This window comes from Myotis lucifugus, unplaced genomic scaffold, assembly GCF_000147115.1.
Source record: "Myotis lucifugus unplaced genomic scaffold, Myoluc2.0 scaffold_223, whole genome shotgun sequence".
In the NCBI taxonomy this organism is placed as follows: domain Eukaryota; kingdom Metazoa; phylum Chordata; class Mammalia; order Chiroptera; family Vespertilionidae; genus Myotis; species Myotis lucifugus.
Window position 1 is genome coordinate 1,221,917 of NW_005871271.1, and position 19,894 is coordinate 1,241,810.

At 38.9% G+C, this 19,894-nt stretch overlaps 1 protein-coding gene and 1 pseudogene across 5 annotated transcripts in view; both read left to right on the top strand.

The window, feature by feature from the left end:
* The window catches only part of MINDY3 (MINDY lysine 48 deubiquitinase 3), a 114,425-nt gene that overhangs the window by 25,250 nt on the left and 69,281 nt on the right, over positions 1–19,894 (top strand). For 4 of the 5 annotated variants that reach the window (XR_002831543.1, XM_006098218.3, XM_014463857.2 and 1 more), the window contains 4 exons: positions 1,218–1,269; positions 2,088–2,202; positions 6,114–6,187; positions 7,236–7,315. Coding sequence is in view for 4 of the 5 variants with exons in the window: in XM_006098218.3 (XP_006098280.1) it covers positions 1,218–1,269; positions 2,088–2,202; positions 6,114–6,187; positions 7,236–7,315 (321 nt within the window). In the remaining variant the exon portion in view is untranslated. The remainder of the gene's footprint in view (positions 1–1,217; positions 1,270–2,087; positions 2,203–6,113; positions 6,188–7,235; positions 7,316–19,894) is intronic. The other variant, XM_023761973.1, reaches the window with a different exon arrangement.
* Positions 3,592–4,013, top strand: LOC102421795 (annotated as a pseudogene).

Consider the following 19,894-nt stretch of genomic DNA (forward strand, 5'->3'; position numbering starts at 1 on the left):
TGGCCTCATGGCCCCCAACTGCCCTCCCCGGCCGGCTTGCTTGTCCCAACTGCCCTCCCTGGCCGGCTTCATGGCCCCCAACTGCGTCCCCCTGCCGGCCTGCTCGCCCCAACTACTGCCCCCCCTGCCAGCCTGCTTGCCCCCACTGCCAGCCTGCTCACCCCCAACTGCCCCCCCCTGCCAGCCTGATCACCCCCAACTGCCCCCCACTGCTGGCCTGCTCGCCCCCAACTGCCCTCCCCTCCTGGCCTGATCGCCCCTAGCTGCCTCTGCCTCGGCCCTGCCACCATGGCTTGGTCTGGAAGGAATCCCGGTCTAATTAGCATATTACCCTTTTATTAGTATAGATATAAGCACATATGAAATTGTTCATTGTGATAAATTGAGTAGGCATTTTTATTCATCTTTAAAGACTTTATCTTTGGGGAGCCAAGACTCTCAGGATTGAAATCTTAGCTCTGCTGTTTATTGCTGTGTGCACTTGAGAGGATTCTTCTCAGTGCCTCAGTTTCCGCTTCTGCGAAATGAGGACTATTAGGGTTGTTATGAGGGTTAAGTGAGGTAAGACCAGTAGAGCATTTGGCAAGGGGCCTGGCACTCAGAAAAGTTCTAAATAAGCATTACCTTTGATTTAAATGCTTTCTTTGATTTTTAAAAATTTATAATGGTGCTGTATTAATAAATGTAATCTAAGTAAGTTACTGAAAACTTCTCAACAGTTATAGTAATTAATGCGGAAACAAACTTAAAGCTGTCCTTGAACCTGTATAGTTTCAAAATGCTATGCCTTTTTATACGCATAATAATTAAGCTATCACTGTAAAGATTTATATTATAAAGAGGAAGGTTAGCTAGATGATTTTACTTGGATATATGGATTGAAAAATTATATGAAAGTGCAGGACACGTTACAATGATGTGTGAAGCACTATGATTTTTCATATTTTATAAACGATCCTAGCATAACTGAATTGAAAAGAAGTGTATTATTTAATACTTCTACATTCTCAGTATTATATCCATTTTAGGTATAATCATGGTAACTAAAATGTTGAAATATAAATTTATATAATACTAAAGTTGAAAATAAACAGGATTTTAAGGGAGTGAGAAAAGAGGGAAAATTTTGATTGCTTGAAAGTATTTACAGCCTGCTGTGTGTATCTTGTGTCATTTATTTGCCATGTGTAGTGCTGAAAAGTGTCTTTTATGTATAGCTGCCTTGGCTGTCGAAGAGCTTGGCTTTGAGCGATTTCATGCATTAATTCAGTAAGTAACATTGGAACATTTAAAATACTTACCTTGTGGACACATTGCCATTTTAATTTTGTTCATACTGGGGAAAGGTACTTAGATTTATATGCCTGAGATTAATTTGTTTTCAAATTAAGAAATAATTTGTAAATGTGTACTTAAATTATTCAAATTCCTAAATTAACTATCAAAATACACTTTTTATAACACTAAAAGCTTTTTCATCATGACAGTGAAAAAATAATTTTAGCTTAATGTTTCTCTGTCCTGAGTGAGTATAACGGTTTCTAGTAGAGTAAGTATTTGAATTATTTATTGTTTATCAAAATATACTTTCTATAGTTTTCATTAAAGCTGCCATGTCTTCATTAGATCATTTAAACTTTTTATTACAAAATAAAAGGGAGGATAGCTATGTTGATAGAATTATAGGTGGCATTTGAAATATAACATTAATTTTTTTAAAAAATTACAAATGTACAAAAGTCAAATTTTGTTCGTTCTTAAACTCATCTTTGAAGAGGGCCACTTTATTCCTTAAATAACTGTATAATTACTGAAGAATTTATTGGTGCCAGACAGTTCACCTAAGGGATGAAGACATTCCCTACCAAGTATGCATTCTGTCTTAATGGCGTATATTATATATAGTGACAGTTGTCAGCAATAGCTTTTGCTTTTAATGGCTAAATTTATATTTGAAAATTTAAGACACAAAAATCTCCTGTTTGTATATATAAATTTTTAATGTATAAGACAATTTAAGAATTTTCCCATTTACGAATGTAGTAAACCTTATGATGGTACTCATATTTAATTCTTTTCACCCCCAGGAAAAGATCATTCGGAAGTTTATCCGAATTAAAAGATGCTGTCTTGGACCAGTATTCAATGTGGGGAAGCAAATTTGGAGTATTGCTTTTTCTGTATTCTGTGTTATTGACAAAGGTTTGTTGAAGAAGATGTTTCTGCTGGCTTTTATTAGTTAGAGTTTAGTATATTTTTCCTGCTATGAGGACAAAATTTATTCTTGATACTGTTTCTAAATCTCAGAATAAAACTCTCTTATGCTAATAATAATTCTCTTTCCTCCCACTCACTTGTTCCTTAACCAGTTTGAAATTGACTTTCACCCCTACTCTTCTGGACTGCAGAGGTTATCAATAATGTGCTGTGTATAAAATGCACTCAGTTCCTCTGAATTTTATTTTCTTTGCTCTTACCAATGTCTGGCAAATTGACACCTTAACCCCTTCTGGAAGCTCTTTCTAACCCCCACTCCCTTTTTTAACTCATCTGATAAATCATTGCACTAAGTTCTCTTTCTGTAATGTCTCATAATTTTTTTGTTTATCTTTCCATGTTTACCTGTTATATTCTTCTTTCTCTTTTCCACTAAGCCTTTTTCCCCCACTAAGCTTTTATATTCCACTAGAGGCCTGGTGCATGAAATTCATGCATGAGAGGGGGGGTCCCTCAGCCCAACCTGCACCCTCTTCATTCTGGGACCGCTGGCTCCTAACCGCTCACCTGCCTGCCTACCTGATCGCCCCTAACTACTCTGCCTGCCAGCATGGTCGCCCCTAACTGCCCTCCCCTACCAGCCTGGTCACCCCTAACTGCCCTCCCCTGCCGACCTGGTTGCCCCTAACAGCCCTCCCCTGCTGGCCTGGTTGCCCCTAACTGCTCTCTCCTTCCAGCATGGTCGCCCCTAACCACCTCTGCCTCGGCCGCTGCCACCGAGGCTTTTTCTGGAAGGACATCTGGAAGATGTCCGGTCTAATTAGCTTATTACCCTTTTATTAGTATAGAATTTCAGTCCCTGGGTTCTATATTCTGCTTCTTTTATGGATATTTCATTCCCTCAGCTTACCTTTATGTGTTTAATTCCAATATGTATAATACTAGTCCTGCCCTTTTCCCCCAAGTGCCTGTTAGTCCCAGTTATCTAACTAGACTTACGATGCTAAAATCAAACTTCTTTCATTTGACACATGTTTACTGAGTATTGACTATATGTTAGGCCCTGGGCTGATAATGTTGGGATAGAATTGTACTTAATGGTTCCTCTTCAGTGTTTTAAAAACAATTGACACATTAATGATTACTTCCATTATGGCAGCATTTTTTGGTGTGTGTGTGTGTGTGTGTGTGTGTGTGTGTGTGTGTGTGTGTTTGTTGCATGCACAAAGCAGAAGGGAACATAGTAAAGGTATACCTAAGTTTATTTGGTGAAATGAAAGGGGGGCGCCTTGTATAGTAGGGATCATTCAATGAATGAGGAAAAGTTTTCTAGACAGAAAAGCTGTGGGAAACTCTTGTCTCTTGGCCACCAACATGCCATCCAGACCGAGGAAGACCCAAAAACTTCAGGGCCACATGAGCCATGGCCATGGCCGCATTGGCAAACAGGAAACACCCAGGGGGCCGAGGTAATGCTGGTGGCTTGCATCACCCGGGTTACTTTGGGAAAGTTGTTATGAGGCATTACCACTTAAAGAGGAACCAGAGCTTCTGCCCGACCGTCAACCTTGATAAACTGTGTACCCTGGTCAGTGAGCAGACACGGGTAAATGCTGCCAAAAGCAAGACTGGAGTTTCTCCTATCATTGATGTGTGATCCGGCTACTACAAAGTTCTGGGGAAGGGAAAGCTCCCAAAGCAGCCTGTCATTGTGGAGGCCAAATCCTTCAGCAGAAGAGCTGAGGAGAAGATTAAGGGTGTTGGTGGGGACTATGTCCTGGTAGCTTGAAGCTACATGGAAGGAAGTTCATTAAAATGTCCACAATTTTAAAAGAAAGAAAAAAAAGCTGTGGGAAGATTTTCCAAGCAGTGTGGATAGCAAGTATCTATAATAATAAAAGCGTAATATGCTAATTACACCGGATGTCCTTCCAAACAAAGCTGTGAGGGAAGCCCAGGTCCTGGGTGCCTACCAGCCGCCAGGGAAAGGAAGGCCTACTCTTGCACAAATTTCGTGCATCGGGCCTCTAGTAAAGGTATAATCAATTGGGGGCATGACACGTGTCTGGGAACTATAAGTGGTTTCATATTACTGCAGCATAAGCCACCAGAAAGGCAAATGTGGAAGATGAGACTGGGCAGTTATATAAATAAGGTTTAACGTGTGAAGGTTCTTGTATATTATGCAAAAATACTTTAGATTTCATTTCAAATTAGAATAAAACAAGAATTTTCAACAAGGATGTAACAAGATCTTTTTGTTAATAAAAGGTTCCTTAAAATGGGATAAGAATTGTGTTGGAGCGAGTTGGTGTGTGGAGTATCAGTCTAGAATCAGGAAAACTAGAAAAGTGTTAATTGAAATAAGTGAACCTATGCTAGGGCAGCGAGTGTGGAAATGGAAAAGAAAAGGAGCATATTTAAAAGCATGTTTTAAATTTAGAAATTTAAAACATTTTGGAGGATGTTTAAGTGAAAGTATCAGAAGTACTTGGTAGTTGGTCAGAAGTGGTAGAGACCAGTGGTAGAGGTATCTAAGATGAGGCTTCTTATGACTTCGTCTTAACTGTTCATTATTTTGCCAGTTTTTTATGCTTCAAGACTTTGGATACCTCCTCTGTCGCTTGTCCTTTACAGCCAATAAACCATCATGTCTAGTTGTTCTTCTTTGAATCTGTCTTTGAAATGATGTCCCCACCCTCCTCAATGGTTATGTCACTTGTTCCTATTGTTCAGTTTGGCTTTATCAGACTAAAACATTGTTTTGTTTTGTTTTGTTTTGTTTACAAGGAAGGCAAGCGCAAGATCTCATACTTGTTTGTGTCCTTCTACATGTACTTATGCAATCATTAAATGTTTTGATCATTGATTAATCATCTCTTTAAACCTTAGAAGTGACCTGTTATCTGGTAGAACTAATGTTAGATTATCTTTATCGTTTTGGAGTTGTGCCTAGGTCTTCTTGTAGTGGTCCAGTATCTACACCTGTTGGGATTTGGATGCCCTTTGGGGGATTAAAAATATCAAGAAAATAAGAAGCTTCCTACCATCTTAATTTATATTTTTGTCAGTACACATTTGAATTACTAATATTTGTGAGAACACACAACCAGAAGCAAACCTTCCATTTTGTTATGTATTTTCTTTTTTTTTAAAATATATTTTATTGATTTTTTTACAGAGAGGAAGGGAGAGGGGTAGAGAGTTAGAAACATCGATGAGAGAGAAACATTGATCAGCTGCCTCTTGCACACCCCTTCCTGGGGATGTGCCCGCAACCAAGGTACATGCCCTTGACCGGAATCGAACCCAGGACCCTTCAGTCCTCAGGCGGACGCTCTATCCACTAAGCCAATCCGGTTAGGGCTTGTTATGTATTTTCTTATGTATTTCTTATACCTTTTGTGATTTTAAATTTATATCTCTATCAACACTCATATGTGTATGTATTTAGTACCAATAAATGACCTAAGAAAATATATCAGATGATTTTTAAATGACCTAAGAGAACATATCAGATGCTTTAGAAGGTATATTAGTTTTGAATTTAATTTAACCTAAAGTTAAATGAATATTAACTTTGGATTAAATAATTTTCTCTTTCCTCCTCTTGAAATTTAAACATTATTTCTCTATCCATTTAAGCAACATTAGATCTATTATGTATATCCTTTATATAGCGCCCATGAAAGAAAATAAAAAGATATTCATGGAGAAACTACTAGTTACCATTATCATCTCAGGTGCACCCCTAATTCATATCTGGTTAGTTTTTTGGGAGAAAAGTTACTTAAATAATTGTGTTTTATTAATTTATAGTATGAACTGGTTAATTTTTAAGCTATAATTTTCATTTCTAGTTTTTAAAATAAGCCAAGAATATTTGCTTTCTTTAGGGCATTGAAAACATAAAAAATGAAATTGAAGATTCAACTGAACCTTTGATAGATCCTGTGTATGGACATGGCAGGTAATTATCTAAAGTCTTTCTTCTCAAATGTACTTTAATTTAAGAACTTGACTTAGAATAAAGTACTACGGAGCCAGAAAATTTTGTCAGTTGTTGACAGCATAAAGTCTTTGAATTTGAGCAGTCTTGTGCTGTATGCATTGCTTGCCTTATGTATGAAATGTAATTTCCACTTTAGGTTTATATATGGAGTGCGTTTACTGTAGCACATATTTTGTGTCGAGATGGCCGGGGAGTATTGTAACAACTTCTTCTTGATGTTTCATTTATGAAACTTTATCAGATGAAATTTATTCATTTTGACTTAGAAATAAGTGTATCCTTACCTATTTATAAATGCTTTCCTGCTTGGGTGAAAATTTTTTTTCTTATTTTTCTCTATGAAACTACCCTCTTTCTCAAGCTTTTTAATAGCTATTTCTATTAAAGTTGACAAAACAGTGATTATCAACTCACTCTAAAAAATAAGTACTTTTTGCCCTGGCTGGTGTTGCTAGGTGGTTAGAGCAGTGGCCCCCTCACCGGGAGAGTCTCGGGTTCTCCCTCTCTCTCTTTCTCTTTTCCTCCTCTTTTCTCCCTTCCACTCTCTCTAAATATCAATGGAAAAAAATATCCTCAGGTGAGGATTTACAACAACAGCAAAAGTGCTTTTCTTTATAACTTTCTGCTTCAGAGGTTAAAATTAACACATTTCATCAAACACAAAATAACATTTATATATGTATTTTAAAAGATGATTACATATAAGTAAATTATCAATCTAGGTATCATTTTTTAAAAAATTAATTTAAATATAGTATCTTAGATAAAGTTGTTACATTTATGTGAATAAATAGAACAATAGATACCATTGTGGTGATTCATTTAGTGATCCAGTTAATAAGGCTGTTTTTCAGTGTATAAAATGAAAAATACAAGGTTTTTCCTAACTTTGTTTCTTAACATAATTTAATGTAAAAAGTCATTACCTTATGCCTTACCATAAGGATAATTTTATATGAAAATTAGTTTATTCATATTTTAATTACTTTTTAATTTTTATTAATAGTCAAAGCTTAATTAACCTCCTATTGACGGGACATGCTGTTTCTAATGTATGGGATGGTGATAGAGAATGCTCAGGAATGCGTAAGTATATTCTTTGTGTATTTATCTCATTTATGATTAATATTTAACTATAATATAGTTGGTTGTTACTCATCTGTTTAATGGCCCTGCATTACTTAGAGGTTAAGGTAAGTGCCTTATAATCGAAGAATCATTTACAGTTTTCAAGGCACCATAACATGAAGACATTGACTTTGGAGGCAAACTTGGCCTCAAATCTCAAGTTACTTACCGTCGTAAGCCTTTAGTTTTTGTAGTATAAAATTGGGATTATAGGACTATCTTCTTTAGAAAAAGTAAAATGTACATCTCTTTATATAATCCTAGTACATTTTCATGCAGCAGTATCTAAGTCTAGAACACTAGCATTTCGCTTAAAATTGAGGAGAATTACTATACGTATTGTAATTTGAAATATTATCTTTGAGAGTCTAATGGTTTTTCCTGTATTACTTTTAATGTAAATACTTTCCTTTAGGATGCTGCGCAAATTTAATGTCATCTGAATTTTAAACCACTACCCTCTCCACGACTACCTCTATTTCTGGTCTTAGTTATTCTTTCCTGTAGCTTCATATGTTGCCAGGACATTGAAATGACATACCTTTGGCCAATTCATTCAGTTAAGGCAGCGGTTCGCAACCTTCTGGCCCTTTAAATACAGTTCCTCATGTTGTGATCCAACCATAAAATTATTTTCGTTGCTACTTCATAACTGTAATGTTGCTACTGTTATGAATCGTAATGCAAATATCTGATATTCAGGATGGTCTTAGGCGACCCCTGTGAAAGGGTCGTTTGACCGCCAAAGGGGTCGCAACCCACAGGTTGAGAACTGCTGAGTTAAGGAGACCTAGTACATTGCTCTGAATAAAATGCCCTTCAGCTTATTGCTGAGTCAGTCTAAATTCATGTTTTTACCCATTCAACTTATATTGAATAACTACTGTGTACCTTATATTGAAGTATGTAGTAGAGGACAGGAAGTTCCATAGTACCTATAGTTCACAGGGACATTTCTTTCTTTGTTCCATATTTAGATAAAACTGTCAACAAATGTCAGAAGCAAATATGATTGAGAAAATAATAGTTACTGATTTTTGGTCCCATTTAAATGATTGTCTTGATCTTAAATTTGAATTTATCTCGAATTTTAGAAATATGTATAGTCAATTAACAAAAACATGAAAGTATATAACATTAAGGAAAAAGTCAGTAGAAATTATATAATTTCAGAATTAAAAAGCACCTCTTGAGAATATTATGCTAAGTGAAACAATTCAGACAGAAAAAATCAAGAACCATATAATTTCACTCATGTGAGATATAAATAAGTCAGATGGAAAAAATCAAGAACCGTATGATTTCACTCATGTGAGATATATATGAACAATACAAATAAACAAACTAAAAAACTCAGACAATGACAACAGTATGGTGGTTACCAGAGGGAAGGGTAGTAGTAAAGGGTAAAAGGGGTAAAATATATGGTGACCGAAGGAGATTTGACTTTGGGTAGTGAACACAATGCAATATACAGATGTTTTATAGAATTGTACACTGCAACCTATATCATTTTATTAACCAACTAGAGGTCTGGTGCATGAATTTGTGCATGGGTGGGTCCAGCCGGCCCACCCCTGATTAGGGTGGCAGTGGGGGGGTGATTGGGGAGTGGGCTAACCGGGGGAGGGGCAGCAGGCGGTTGGCCAACTGGCCCCACTTCCTGGTCGAACTCCTGGTTGAACTCCCAGTTGAACTCCTGGTCCAGGGGACAATTTGCATATTAGGCTTTTATTATATAGGATGTCACTCCCAAATCATTAATACAATTTTTAAAAATTATATATTTTCAGAATTAAAAAGCATCTCAGCATGTCCCAACCCTTCAATTTACTATTTAAGAAATTTAAGAACTACCCTCCTTCCCTACATTAGATAATATATGTAATTTATTCACTACATGATGAGGTTAGAATGAGAACCTAGCTTGCTAATTTCTGGCAAAAAAGTCAAAATTTAAACAGTAAAGTTCACAGACAAATCGCTACAGAAATTACCTTGCTGAACTTTTTTGTAATTGAGCCCATTCTCTTCTTGAATCCTCATTCTGATTAATACCTAAAAGCATTTCATCCTGCCAATAAAAGGTGTCAGTCTGTCTTGAGTAATAGCAGGTTTTTTCTCCCTCTCACCCACGTTGGCTTCTGCACATCTCCTCTTTCTTCTTCTAGCGGTGGTTTCTTGGCACTGGGTATCTTATATCATCTGAGATGATTAGGAAAGGAATACCTGGTTCCTGTTCATCTTTGGTAGAGGTACCTCATCTCACTTGGCCTCTGTCCTTGCTACCCTTGTGTGCTGTGGCTCAGAACTCTTTCCACCTGGACTTTTGTGCCTTGCTCTGGCTCTTGGTGCTAGTTATTGTGGTCCTTCTTTCTACACATTCTGCAGATGTGCTCTCAGGTCTCGTCTGTTTACAGAACCAGAATATTCTTTCTGTCTCCCTAGGCGTTTCCTTACCCAGCCTCCCATAGGCTTTTTTTCTGGCCGTGTACTACCTTTACAGAATAGCAGTCAGTTATGCAAATTTTGGTTCTTGATATGTATAAATTCATCCTTTTCTGTTTGTTAAAATATTAGCTTTCAAAGCTATTGTCTTGCTGTGGATTTAATTTAAGAATAGTTTAAATATCAAAACTAAGCAATGACTTTGAAATAATTATTTTGGAAAAGAAGATAGCTAGGATATACTTCTTGCATTTCCCTTCAGTTGTTAGGAATGTTGACTTGAAGTTGAATTTGTTTTCAGTAACTTAACTTAAAATAAAAATTTATATATTCATTCAGCATTTATTGGATGTTTTTCTGCTGTGACAATATGGGAGGAGGTTAAACTATGTGTAATATACAAAGAAAAATTATAATTAAAGAGTTAATAATATTAAAATCCTTAGGCAAGCCACATCTCATGGTTTCAGTTCCCTTATTCATAAAATACAAAGGTATTACCTGTCTCAAAGGGATGATGTAATTTCTAAAATGCCTCAACTTGCCATAAGAAGAGCTCAGCTTTCCTTCAAAAGCATACACACCTAGTTTGGGAAACAAGACATACACACAAACAACTGTAGTGCAAGGTAAAATGAAGCATGTTGAAATAAAGTATTACAGAAGTTCAGAGGAAGGAGAAAACTCTCCCTGCTGTGTTTATGTTGGGGTAAAGGAGAGTCTTTAAGTAGGAGTTAACATTTTAATGGGGCTATTTGGAATGAGCGAGAGGGTATTTGGGGAAGAATTCAGGTCATGTTTAGGGACAGGGAGGCAGATCAGTCTGATTGGAACAATGGTTCTTAATCCTGCTCACATTATCATTTGGGGAGCTTAAAAATATGTCAGTGTCCTGGCCATTGTGGTTCAGTGGTTAGAGTGTTGGCCTGCACACTGAGGAGTCATGGGTTTGATTCCCGGTCAAGGGCATGTACCTAGGTTACAGTTAGATCCATGGCCCCTGTCAGGGCATGTGTGGGAGGCAACCAATCGATGTGTGTCTCTCATCTCACATTGATGTTTCTCTCTTTCTCCTTCCCTGTCTCCCTCTCTTTCACTCCCTAAGAAGCAATGGGAAAAATATCTTCAGGTGAGGATTAACAAAAAAAGGTTAAAAAAAAAAAGGTCAGTGCTCAGGCCCCAGCTGAGAATGAATGAATGAATGAATGAATGAATGAATGAATGAAGAGAGAAAGAGAAAAAGAGAAAGAGTCTCTAGATCAGGGGTGGGCAAACTTTTTGACTCGAGGGCCACAATGGGTTCTTAAACTGGACCAGAGGGCCGGAACAAAAGCATGGATGGAGTGTTTGTGTGAACTAATATAAATTCAAAGTAAACATCATTACATAAAAGGCTATGGTCTTTTTTTTTTTAGTTTTATTCATTTCAAACAGGCCGGGTCCGGCCAGAGGGCCGTAGTTTGCCCACGGCTGCTCTAGATGGTGGGGCCTGGGCATGATAATTTTAAAGTGACCCCTACTTAGATGATGCTAATGTACAGTCAGGTTTGCGAACCAATGGATAAGAGCATTGGATCTGTGAAGGAGACTAGTAAGACGAAACATCATAGGTGTAGCGTTGGGTAAGAACACAGAGAATTTTAAATACTAAGAAGTTTTAAAATTTAGTTGGCAAGCATTAGGAAGAGAGGCATTGAAAATGTTTAAAAAGAGCAATAACATACGACATAAAATAAGAACAATAATTTGTCAGTTTGTAGAAAGTATTGAATGGGTTGACATGTCAAAAGCGCGTAGTCTAGACAGGTAAGAGGTAATGAGATGAAAATATTCATGGCAAAGAAAGAAAAAAGATATCAATTAGTACTTGTATACTTTATGCTGAGCAATATGTTTTGGATATGTATCTTCCTGTTTTCAGGCTGCCCTCACCCCCTTTAGGGTGGGGGTACCCACTGGGATGCCTGGCTAGTCTGGGTGAGGGGCTGAGGGCCGTTTTCAGGCTGGCGGGTGACTGAAGCTCCCAATCACTCCTTTTTTTCTTTTATTCTGGGCCGGCTTTAGCTCTGAGGCCTCGGCTCTGGCCTTTCTTTACCTTCTGTATTTGATACAATGTTGCGGTCCGGCTGGCTGAAGCCCGGCTGACTAATGCAGGTTTCTGGGGTTTTGTTTAGCTTCTATATTTGCAACATAGTTGTTTAGACTTGCAGCTGAGAGGCCGGCAAGTCAGGCGGGGAACGTTGGTGTCCGCCATCACTGGAGCAAGCAAGCCTCCCTGTTCGCTTCAGTGCATGGCTGCCGGCCGCCATCTTGGTTGTCAGTTAATTTGCATATACTCACTGATTAGCCAATGGGAAGGGTAGTGGCTGTATGGCTAATTACCATGTTTCTCTTTTATTATATAGGATGCCAAGCAGTATTCTTATTACTTAATGACTATAATCTGTATATTTTTCCATTTACTCACTTCATTCTTATAACTACTCTGAGAATGTCATAGAATAAAGGAAACTGAAGCACATAGTAGCTAAGTATCTCTTTTCGTTTCCTGCAGCTTAATCTCAACATAAGAAATGTCCAAACCTGCCGAAACCGGTTTGGCTCAGTGGATAGAGCGTCGGCCTGCGAACTGAAAGGTTCCAGGTTCGATTCCGGTCAAGGGCATGTACTTGGGTTGCGGGCACATCCCCAGTGGGAGATGTGCAGGAGGCAGCTGATCGATGTTTCTCTCTCATCGATGTTTCTAACTCTCTATCTCTCTCCCTTCCTCTCTGTAAAAAATCAATAAAATATATTAAAAAAAAAAAAAAAAAGAAATGTCCAAACCTGTAAGAATTTTTGAGTTTATTTGAGCCAAATTAACAACAATTGCCAGGAAATAAAATCTCAATGAATTGAGAAAATGCTCCAGAGAATGGCGGTTTTGCACCTTATTTTATACATTAGAATCAAAGGAGGGAGGCATAAAAAAGGTTAAATGAAATTCATTGGTGGTAGATTAGGGAGGTGGGAGAAAGCAAAGAGGTGAAATCTCTGAGATTGGATAAAAAGTAAAAGGGATAGACATACTTCTTTTACATTGTGGGTATAGGATAGTAAACAATTAATTATTTTTGTTGTTCTTAATCCTCACCCAAGGATATTTTTTCCATTGATTTTTTTTTAGAGAGAGTGGAATGGATGGAATGGAGAGTGGAATATATATATATATATATATATATATATATAGAGAGAGAGAGAGAGAGAGAGAGAGAGAGAGAGACATCAATGTGAGAGAGACACATCAATTGGTTGCCTCCCACATGTGCCCCAACTGGGGCCGGGGATTAAGCTTACAACTCAGGTATGTGTCCTTGATCCGAATCGAAACCATGCCACTTCAGTCCATGGGTTGATGCTCTAACCACTGAGCAACCAGGCTAGGGCAACAATTACCAGTAATATTTACCAGTACATAGAGATAGTAGGCAGTAGAACATGAAAACAATGAGGGGTTTTGTGGTCTTGTGTTCTGGTGGGTGATTATGCCCTGAGGGGTCTGTGATATAGTTAGTGAAGGAGACTTGGTATATCTCTCATTCAAGGAGAATGAGGACTAAGAATAAATTATGAGTGTTCACCACCCAAATTATGAGTGTTCACCACCCAAAGTTAAGTCTCCTTCCATCACCATTTATCCTGCTTTTACCCTTTCCTACCTTCCTCCACCCCCATTTCCCTCTGATAATCACTTTACTGTTGTCTGTGTCTATGAGTTTTTTTGGGTGCTGAACATACAATACAATATACAGATGGTGTATTGTAGAATTGTACACTTGAAATCTAATATTTTGTTAGCTAATGTTACCCCAATCAATTCAATAAAAATTAAAGAATAAATTATGAATTTAGTAATTAGCTAGGTCTTTGCTTTTAAAGAGCAATTGAGATAGAAGCATGATCATAGGGAGTAAATATTTTAGCATCATAAGCAAGAAAGTTTGCTGATAAAAGGATGGAATGAGAAGATTTCCATTGCTTGGTCATAACAAGGCCAAGAGAGGTTATACATAGTTTTTGTTTTAAAGGCCCGATCACCTAAATTGTTTGTTGGCCAAGGAAGGGAACCTCTTTTAATAGAAGCGATATTAAATGGGATCAAGAGTAACAGTAACCTCAGAAAGATGCACAGTTCTTGTAAAACAGGAAGCAAGAATGTGATGAGAAAAGAAAAAGTCATTTAGAGGTGTGAAAGATTTAAATTGGGGAACTCTTAAGATTTGAAGTTTGCTGAGAGAGTGGACATTTCCAGGACATATAAAGACATGAAAGGGTTTGAATCAACTGCTTAAAGAAGGAATATAAAAAGGGATTCTGAGAGAAATTTTTAAGTGTGTAATCAACAGTAGATTTGAGATGAGGTTATGGAGGATTATTTAGAGTGTGACACTGAGGAAAGTGTGTGGTCAGGTTTTTTCCTAGCACTAATCATGGATCTGGCACTGGGAGAGAAAATGGATGCTATGTGTTTTCTTGGATAATAGGATATCAATGCTTTTCTGTTATATAATAAACATATTTTCCCCCAGTTTGTCATTTCCTTTGAGTTTACTTATGGTGAACATTTAGATAGTTTCTCTTTGGGGTTGTTACAAACATTGCTACAGTAAACATTTTTGGTATATGTCTTTCTGCATATATCCAAGTAGTCCTAGAGAATAGATTTCTAAAAATGTGTGTTAAAAATTTAGACATGTGTTACTTTTTTTTTTTTACATACAGGTATACAAGTCATCTGTTTAAAATGTACAAGTCAGTGGTTTTTAGTATGTTCTTAGAGTTGTGCAGCCATCATTGCATCAATTTTAGAACATGGTTATCATCCCAAAAGGAATCCTTATACCCATTAACACTCCCAGTAATTTTCTCCCCCACAGCTCCCTGTGTAACCTTTTGAGGAACTGTTAACCTTTGATAGACAATGCCAAATTACCTTCTGAAATGTACCAACTGGCAAAGTACAAACTCATGCTTCCAACAGTATAGAGAGTTCCTATTTTTTCTGCATCTTGGCAAACACTTAGATCTATCCATCTTTAATATATTGCCAGTCAGTTTATTGACAAGTAATAGCCTATTTTAAGTCACATATCTCTGATTTCTAGTGAGCCTGTGCTTGATCATTTTTGTGTGTGTCAGCTTTTAGTATTTTTTCTTTTGAGAAGTACCTCTTTATCACTTTGGCATTTTTGGGCCAGGGGTTATTTTTTTAAAATCACAATTTCTAGGAGCTCTTTATAAATTCTCTCAGTTCTTTGTGTGTTAAATCTGTGTTGCAAATATTTTCCCTCATTCCATTCCATCTCTGTTAACTTTGCTAATGGCATCTTTTAATGTTTAGCTCTTTATTACTTTTTCTTTTCTTTTCTTTTTTTTTTTAATGTGACCTTGGACAAGTTACCTAACCTTTCTGAGCCTCAGTTGGCTCAACTGTAAAATGGGGATAATAATTTTTAAAAAATTCTGTATTGTTGAAAGTATTATATATTTCCCCCCTTTATCCCATTGACCTCTCCAGCCTGCCCCCGCCCCCTAGCCCAGGCCTTCACCCCCCTATTGTCTGTGTCCATTGGTTATGCTTATGTGCATACAAGTTCTTTGGTTGATCTCCACCCCCCTTCCCCTCCCCTGCCCCTTCCCTCTGAGGTTTGACAGTCTGTTCCATGATTCTATGTCTCTGGATCTATTTTTGTTCATCAATTTATGTTGCTCAATATATTCCACAAATGAGTGAGATCATGTGATACTTATCTTTCTCTGACTGGCTTATTTCGCTTAGTATAATGCTCTCCAGGTCCATTCATGCTGTTGCAAATGGTAAGAGTTCTTTCTTTATTACAGCAGCATAGTATTCTATTGTGTAGATGTACCACCATTTTTTAATCCACTCATCTGTTGATGGGCACTTAGGCTGTTTCCAAATCTTAGCTTTTGTAAATTGCGCTGCTGTCAACATAGGGGTGCATATATTCTTTGATTGGTGTTTCTGACTTCTTGGGATATATTCCTAGAAGAGGGATTACTGGGTCAAATGGAAGTTCCATTTTTAATTTTTTGAGGAAACATCATATTGTTTTTCACAGTGGCTACACCAGTCTGTATTCTTACCAGCAGTGTACGAGGATTCCTTTTTCTCCACATCCTCGCCAGCACTTGCCGTTTGTTGATGATAGCCATTCTGCCAGGTGTGAGGTGGTACCTCTTGTTTTGATTTACATCTCTTGGATGATTAGTGACTTTGAGCATTTTTTCATATGCCTCTTGGCTTTTTGAGAAATGTCTATTTAGGTCCTTTGCCCATTTTTTGATTGGATTGTTTATCTTCCTTTTGTTAAGTTGTATAAGTTCACTATAAATTTTGGAGATTAAGCCCTTATTAGATGTAACATTGGGAAATAGGTTCTCCCATGCAGTGGGCTCTCTTGTTTTATTGATGGTTTCTTTTGCTTTGCAGAAGCTTTTCATTTGGATGTAGTCCCATTTGTTTATTTTCTCCTTAGTTTCCATTGACCTAGGACAGTGGTCAGCAAACCGAGGCTCGAGAGCCACATGCGGCTCTTTGGCCCCTTGAGTGTGGCTCTTCCATAAAATACCACGTGCGGGCGTGCACGTACACTGCGATTGAAACTTTGTGGCCCATGCGCAGAAGTCGGTTTTCGGCCTGGGCGAGTCTATTTTGAAGAAGTGGCGTTAGAAAAAGTGGGGGGTGTGGGTCAGTCTGGCCACGGGAGACGCAGTGCAAGTGGGCTGCGGGATACGCAGCGCGGGGGAGGCGCGCGGGATTCGTGCAGGAGTTGAGGATGGGAGAGTTGGAAGAGGTCAACCTCAGCGAATGTACCTCAATCAGATTGAGGACGTTTTTAGCAAAGGCCAGCTTAGGAGTACCCTAATTAAGTTAATAACAATGTACCTACCTATATAGTTTAAGTTTAAAAAATTTGGCTCACCAAAGAAATTTCAATCATTGTACTGTTGATATTTGGCTCTGTTGACTAATGAGTTTGCCGACCACTGACCTAGGAGATGTATCGCTAAACATATTGCTATGAGATATGTCTGAGATTTTGCTGCCTATCGATTCTTCTAAGATTCTTATGGTTTCCCATCTTACATTTAAGTCTTTTATGCATTTTGAGTTTATTTTTGTGTATGGTGTAAGTTGGTGGTCTAGTTTCATTTTTTTGCATATATCTTTCCAGTTTTCCCAACACCATTTATTGAAGAGACTGGCTTGATTCCATTGTATGCTCTTGCTTCCTTTGTCAAATATTGACCATAATGGCTTGAGTCGATTTCTGGGTTCTCTGTTCTGTTCCATTGGTCTATATGTCTGTTCTTGTGCCAGTACCAGGCTGTTTTGAGAACAGTGGCTTTGTAATATAACTTTATATTTAGTATTGTGATCCTCCAACTTTGTTCTTCTTTCTCAGGATTGCTGCAGCTATTCGTGGTCTTTTCTTATTCCATATAAATTTTTGGAGAGTTCTTTATTACTTTTTTCCCAAAGAATTACCTACTATCCTAACTCCAGTCAATTCTCCATAGGTAGGAAACATCTACTTTATCAAATAAATTTTCCCATAGTATAAGTCATATTTTGGACTCTCCTATCTCTCTAATCTATTTGTGAGTTCGTATGCCAAAACAACACCATTATATAATGTTATAAAACTAACTAGAGGCACGATGCATGAAATTTGTGCAAGGGGTTTGGCCCTCGCAGCCGCGGCGGCTTGCCTCGGCCCTTGCAGCTCCGGCTTCGTCCAGAAGATCATCCAGAAGGACGTCTGGAAGGTCGTTTGGCTATCTGGTTAATTAGCATATTATGCTTTATTATTATAGATAACATTTGATATTTATTAACACATATTTCCTAATACCATACTTTTTCAAAATTGTGATAGTCATTTCTACATTATTCTAATTGATTTTTTTTCCAGCTATTTAAGTTTCAGTTTTAAGAAATCTGTTAGGATTTTGATTGAGGTTACATTAAATTTATAGATTATTTTAAAGAAGTTACAGCTTTACAGTATTGACCTTTTCCATCTAGATTGTTTTATCTCTTTTAATGAAATTATATACTCTTGATTATATAGAATCTATAGATCATTTAGTTCCTGAAACCATGTACTAGTATATTACTCTACCTTAACTGTAGAACTGTCTTTTGTTTCTGCAGTAGCTTAGAAATGTGGTAGAACTAATGGCCTAATTTCCTTCTTGCCCACCCCTTTGTCCTTTACAGTGGCTACTCTCATATATTTAAAACTAAATCAGATCTGGATACTCTTAACACCATTGAATGGCAGGCTTATCCAAGCACTGAAAATCCAAACTTCCTACTTAGGCTCTCAAATCCTGTTGTGATGTGGCCTCTGGTTCTGTTCTACCTGCCATCTGTCTGCATTTTGTACTACTGCATGAGCTTCGAGCTGAGGTTTTCTTTGATTTTGTTTTTCTATAGATCAATTTTTCCATGTATGTATTATGTTTGTATGTATTATACATGCATTCTTTTGTATGTTTATATGATGATTATTTTTATTTTGTTTTCATCTTATGTGATTGAAGTAGTCAGCAATGGTAAACCAGAAACCTAGAAACCTATTTGGGTTATCAGAATTCATGAGAAGAGAAAAGGTTTTAAGTGCTTGTAAAATGTTTATTATTGTTGACAGTATTATAGATGTCCCTTATTTCCTCTCTGCCCACCTCCACCAATCACTCACCCTACTTTAAGCCTTCCCTACACTATTGTCTGTATCCATGGGCTATGCATATCTCTCTATATAAAACCTAATATGCAAATAGACCAAATGGCAGAACAATAGAACAATGGAACAACTGAACAACTGGTTGCTATGACGTGCGCTGACCACCAGGGGGCACGGATGGAACATGGTGGGTGTTGGCTGCAGAGGGATGGTGGAGTAGGTGAGCAGGGTGCCAGACCAAGGCGGGGCGCCGGTTGCTGTCATCGGGGCGAGCCTCTAGTGGTTACTGAGAATTCTTTGTTCCTGCGTGCCATGGTCCCACTTGGCGCTCACACCTGCTGCCAGTGCTGGAGCCGCCACTCGCACCCGGTGCCAGTCCCAATCGCTCGGCGCTGTCAGTGGGTATGAGCAGTGGCTGATGGCCCTGATTGCCCCTGAAGGCTTCTCTACTCCCCTTGCTCCTGAGGGGCGATTGGGGCAGCAGCCGCCACCAGCCCCAATCACTCTGCGCTGTCAGTGGGTGCGAGTGGGGTTGGTGCCGTCAGTGTGTGGGATTGGCAGTGGCGGGTGTGGGGCTGCTGGCAGACGGGACTGGGGACCACGGCAGGAGGGGCCAGGCAGGGGTGCGGAGGATGGGCCGAGACCTGCCTTTGTGCCCACCTCAGCCTTGTAGCCCACAGTTCCTTTCAAGGTGCACGAATTCATGCACTGGGCCCCTAGGCTATAATAATAAAAGCATAATAGGCAAATCAACCGAATAGCTGAATAGCAGAACGACCGTCCGGACAACCACACTATGGCACCCACTAGCACCAAGCCAGCCAAAGCAGGTGCAGTGTGATTGGTTGGAGGGCCCTGCCATTGCCCCATGATCGCCCCGCAGAGGGTGGCCCAGGCCACTGACCAGTGGGCTGCGGTGGGTGGGCGTGGCCACCCTCTGTGGGGGCGATCCATTGCAGAGCCCAGGCTGGGTGGCCAGGGCCTATCTCTTTGGGGTGACTGATAGTGGAGCCCCACAATTGCGATTGATGCCCCAAAGAGGGAGGTCCAGGCTACTTGGTGGTGGTGCTACGGCGGGTGGGTGGGGCCTCCCTCTGCAGGGGTGATCCATCGTGGAGCCCCGGCTGGGTGGGCAGGGCCTACCTCTTTGGGGCCCAGTGCTGTGGTGAGTGGGTGGGGCCTCCCAGTGCTGGGTGATTGATCACGGGGCTCCTGGACTGTGAGGGCGCAGGCTGGGCTGAGGGTTCCCTTCCCCCCAAGTGCATGAATTTTATGCACCGGGCCTCTAGTATGCATATAAGTTCTTTGGTTCATCTTTTCCCCTCTGAGATCT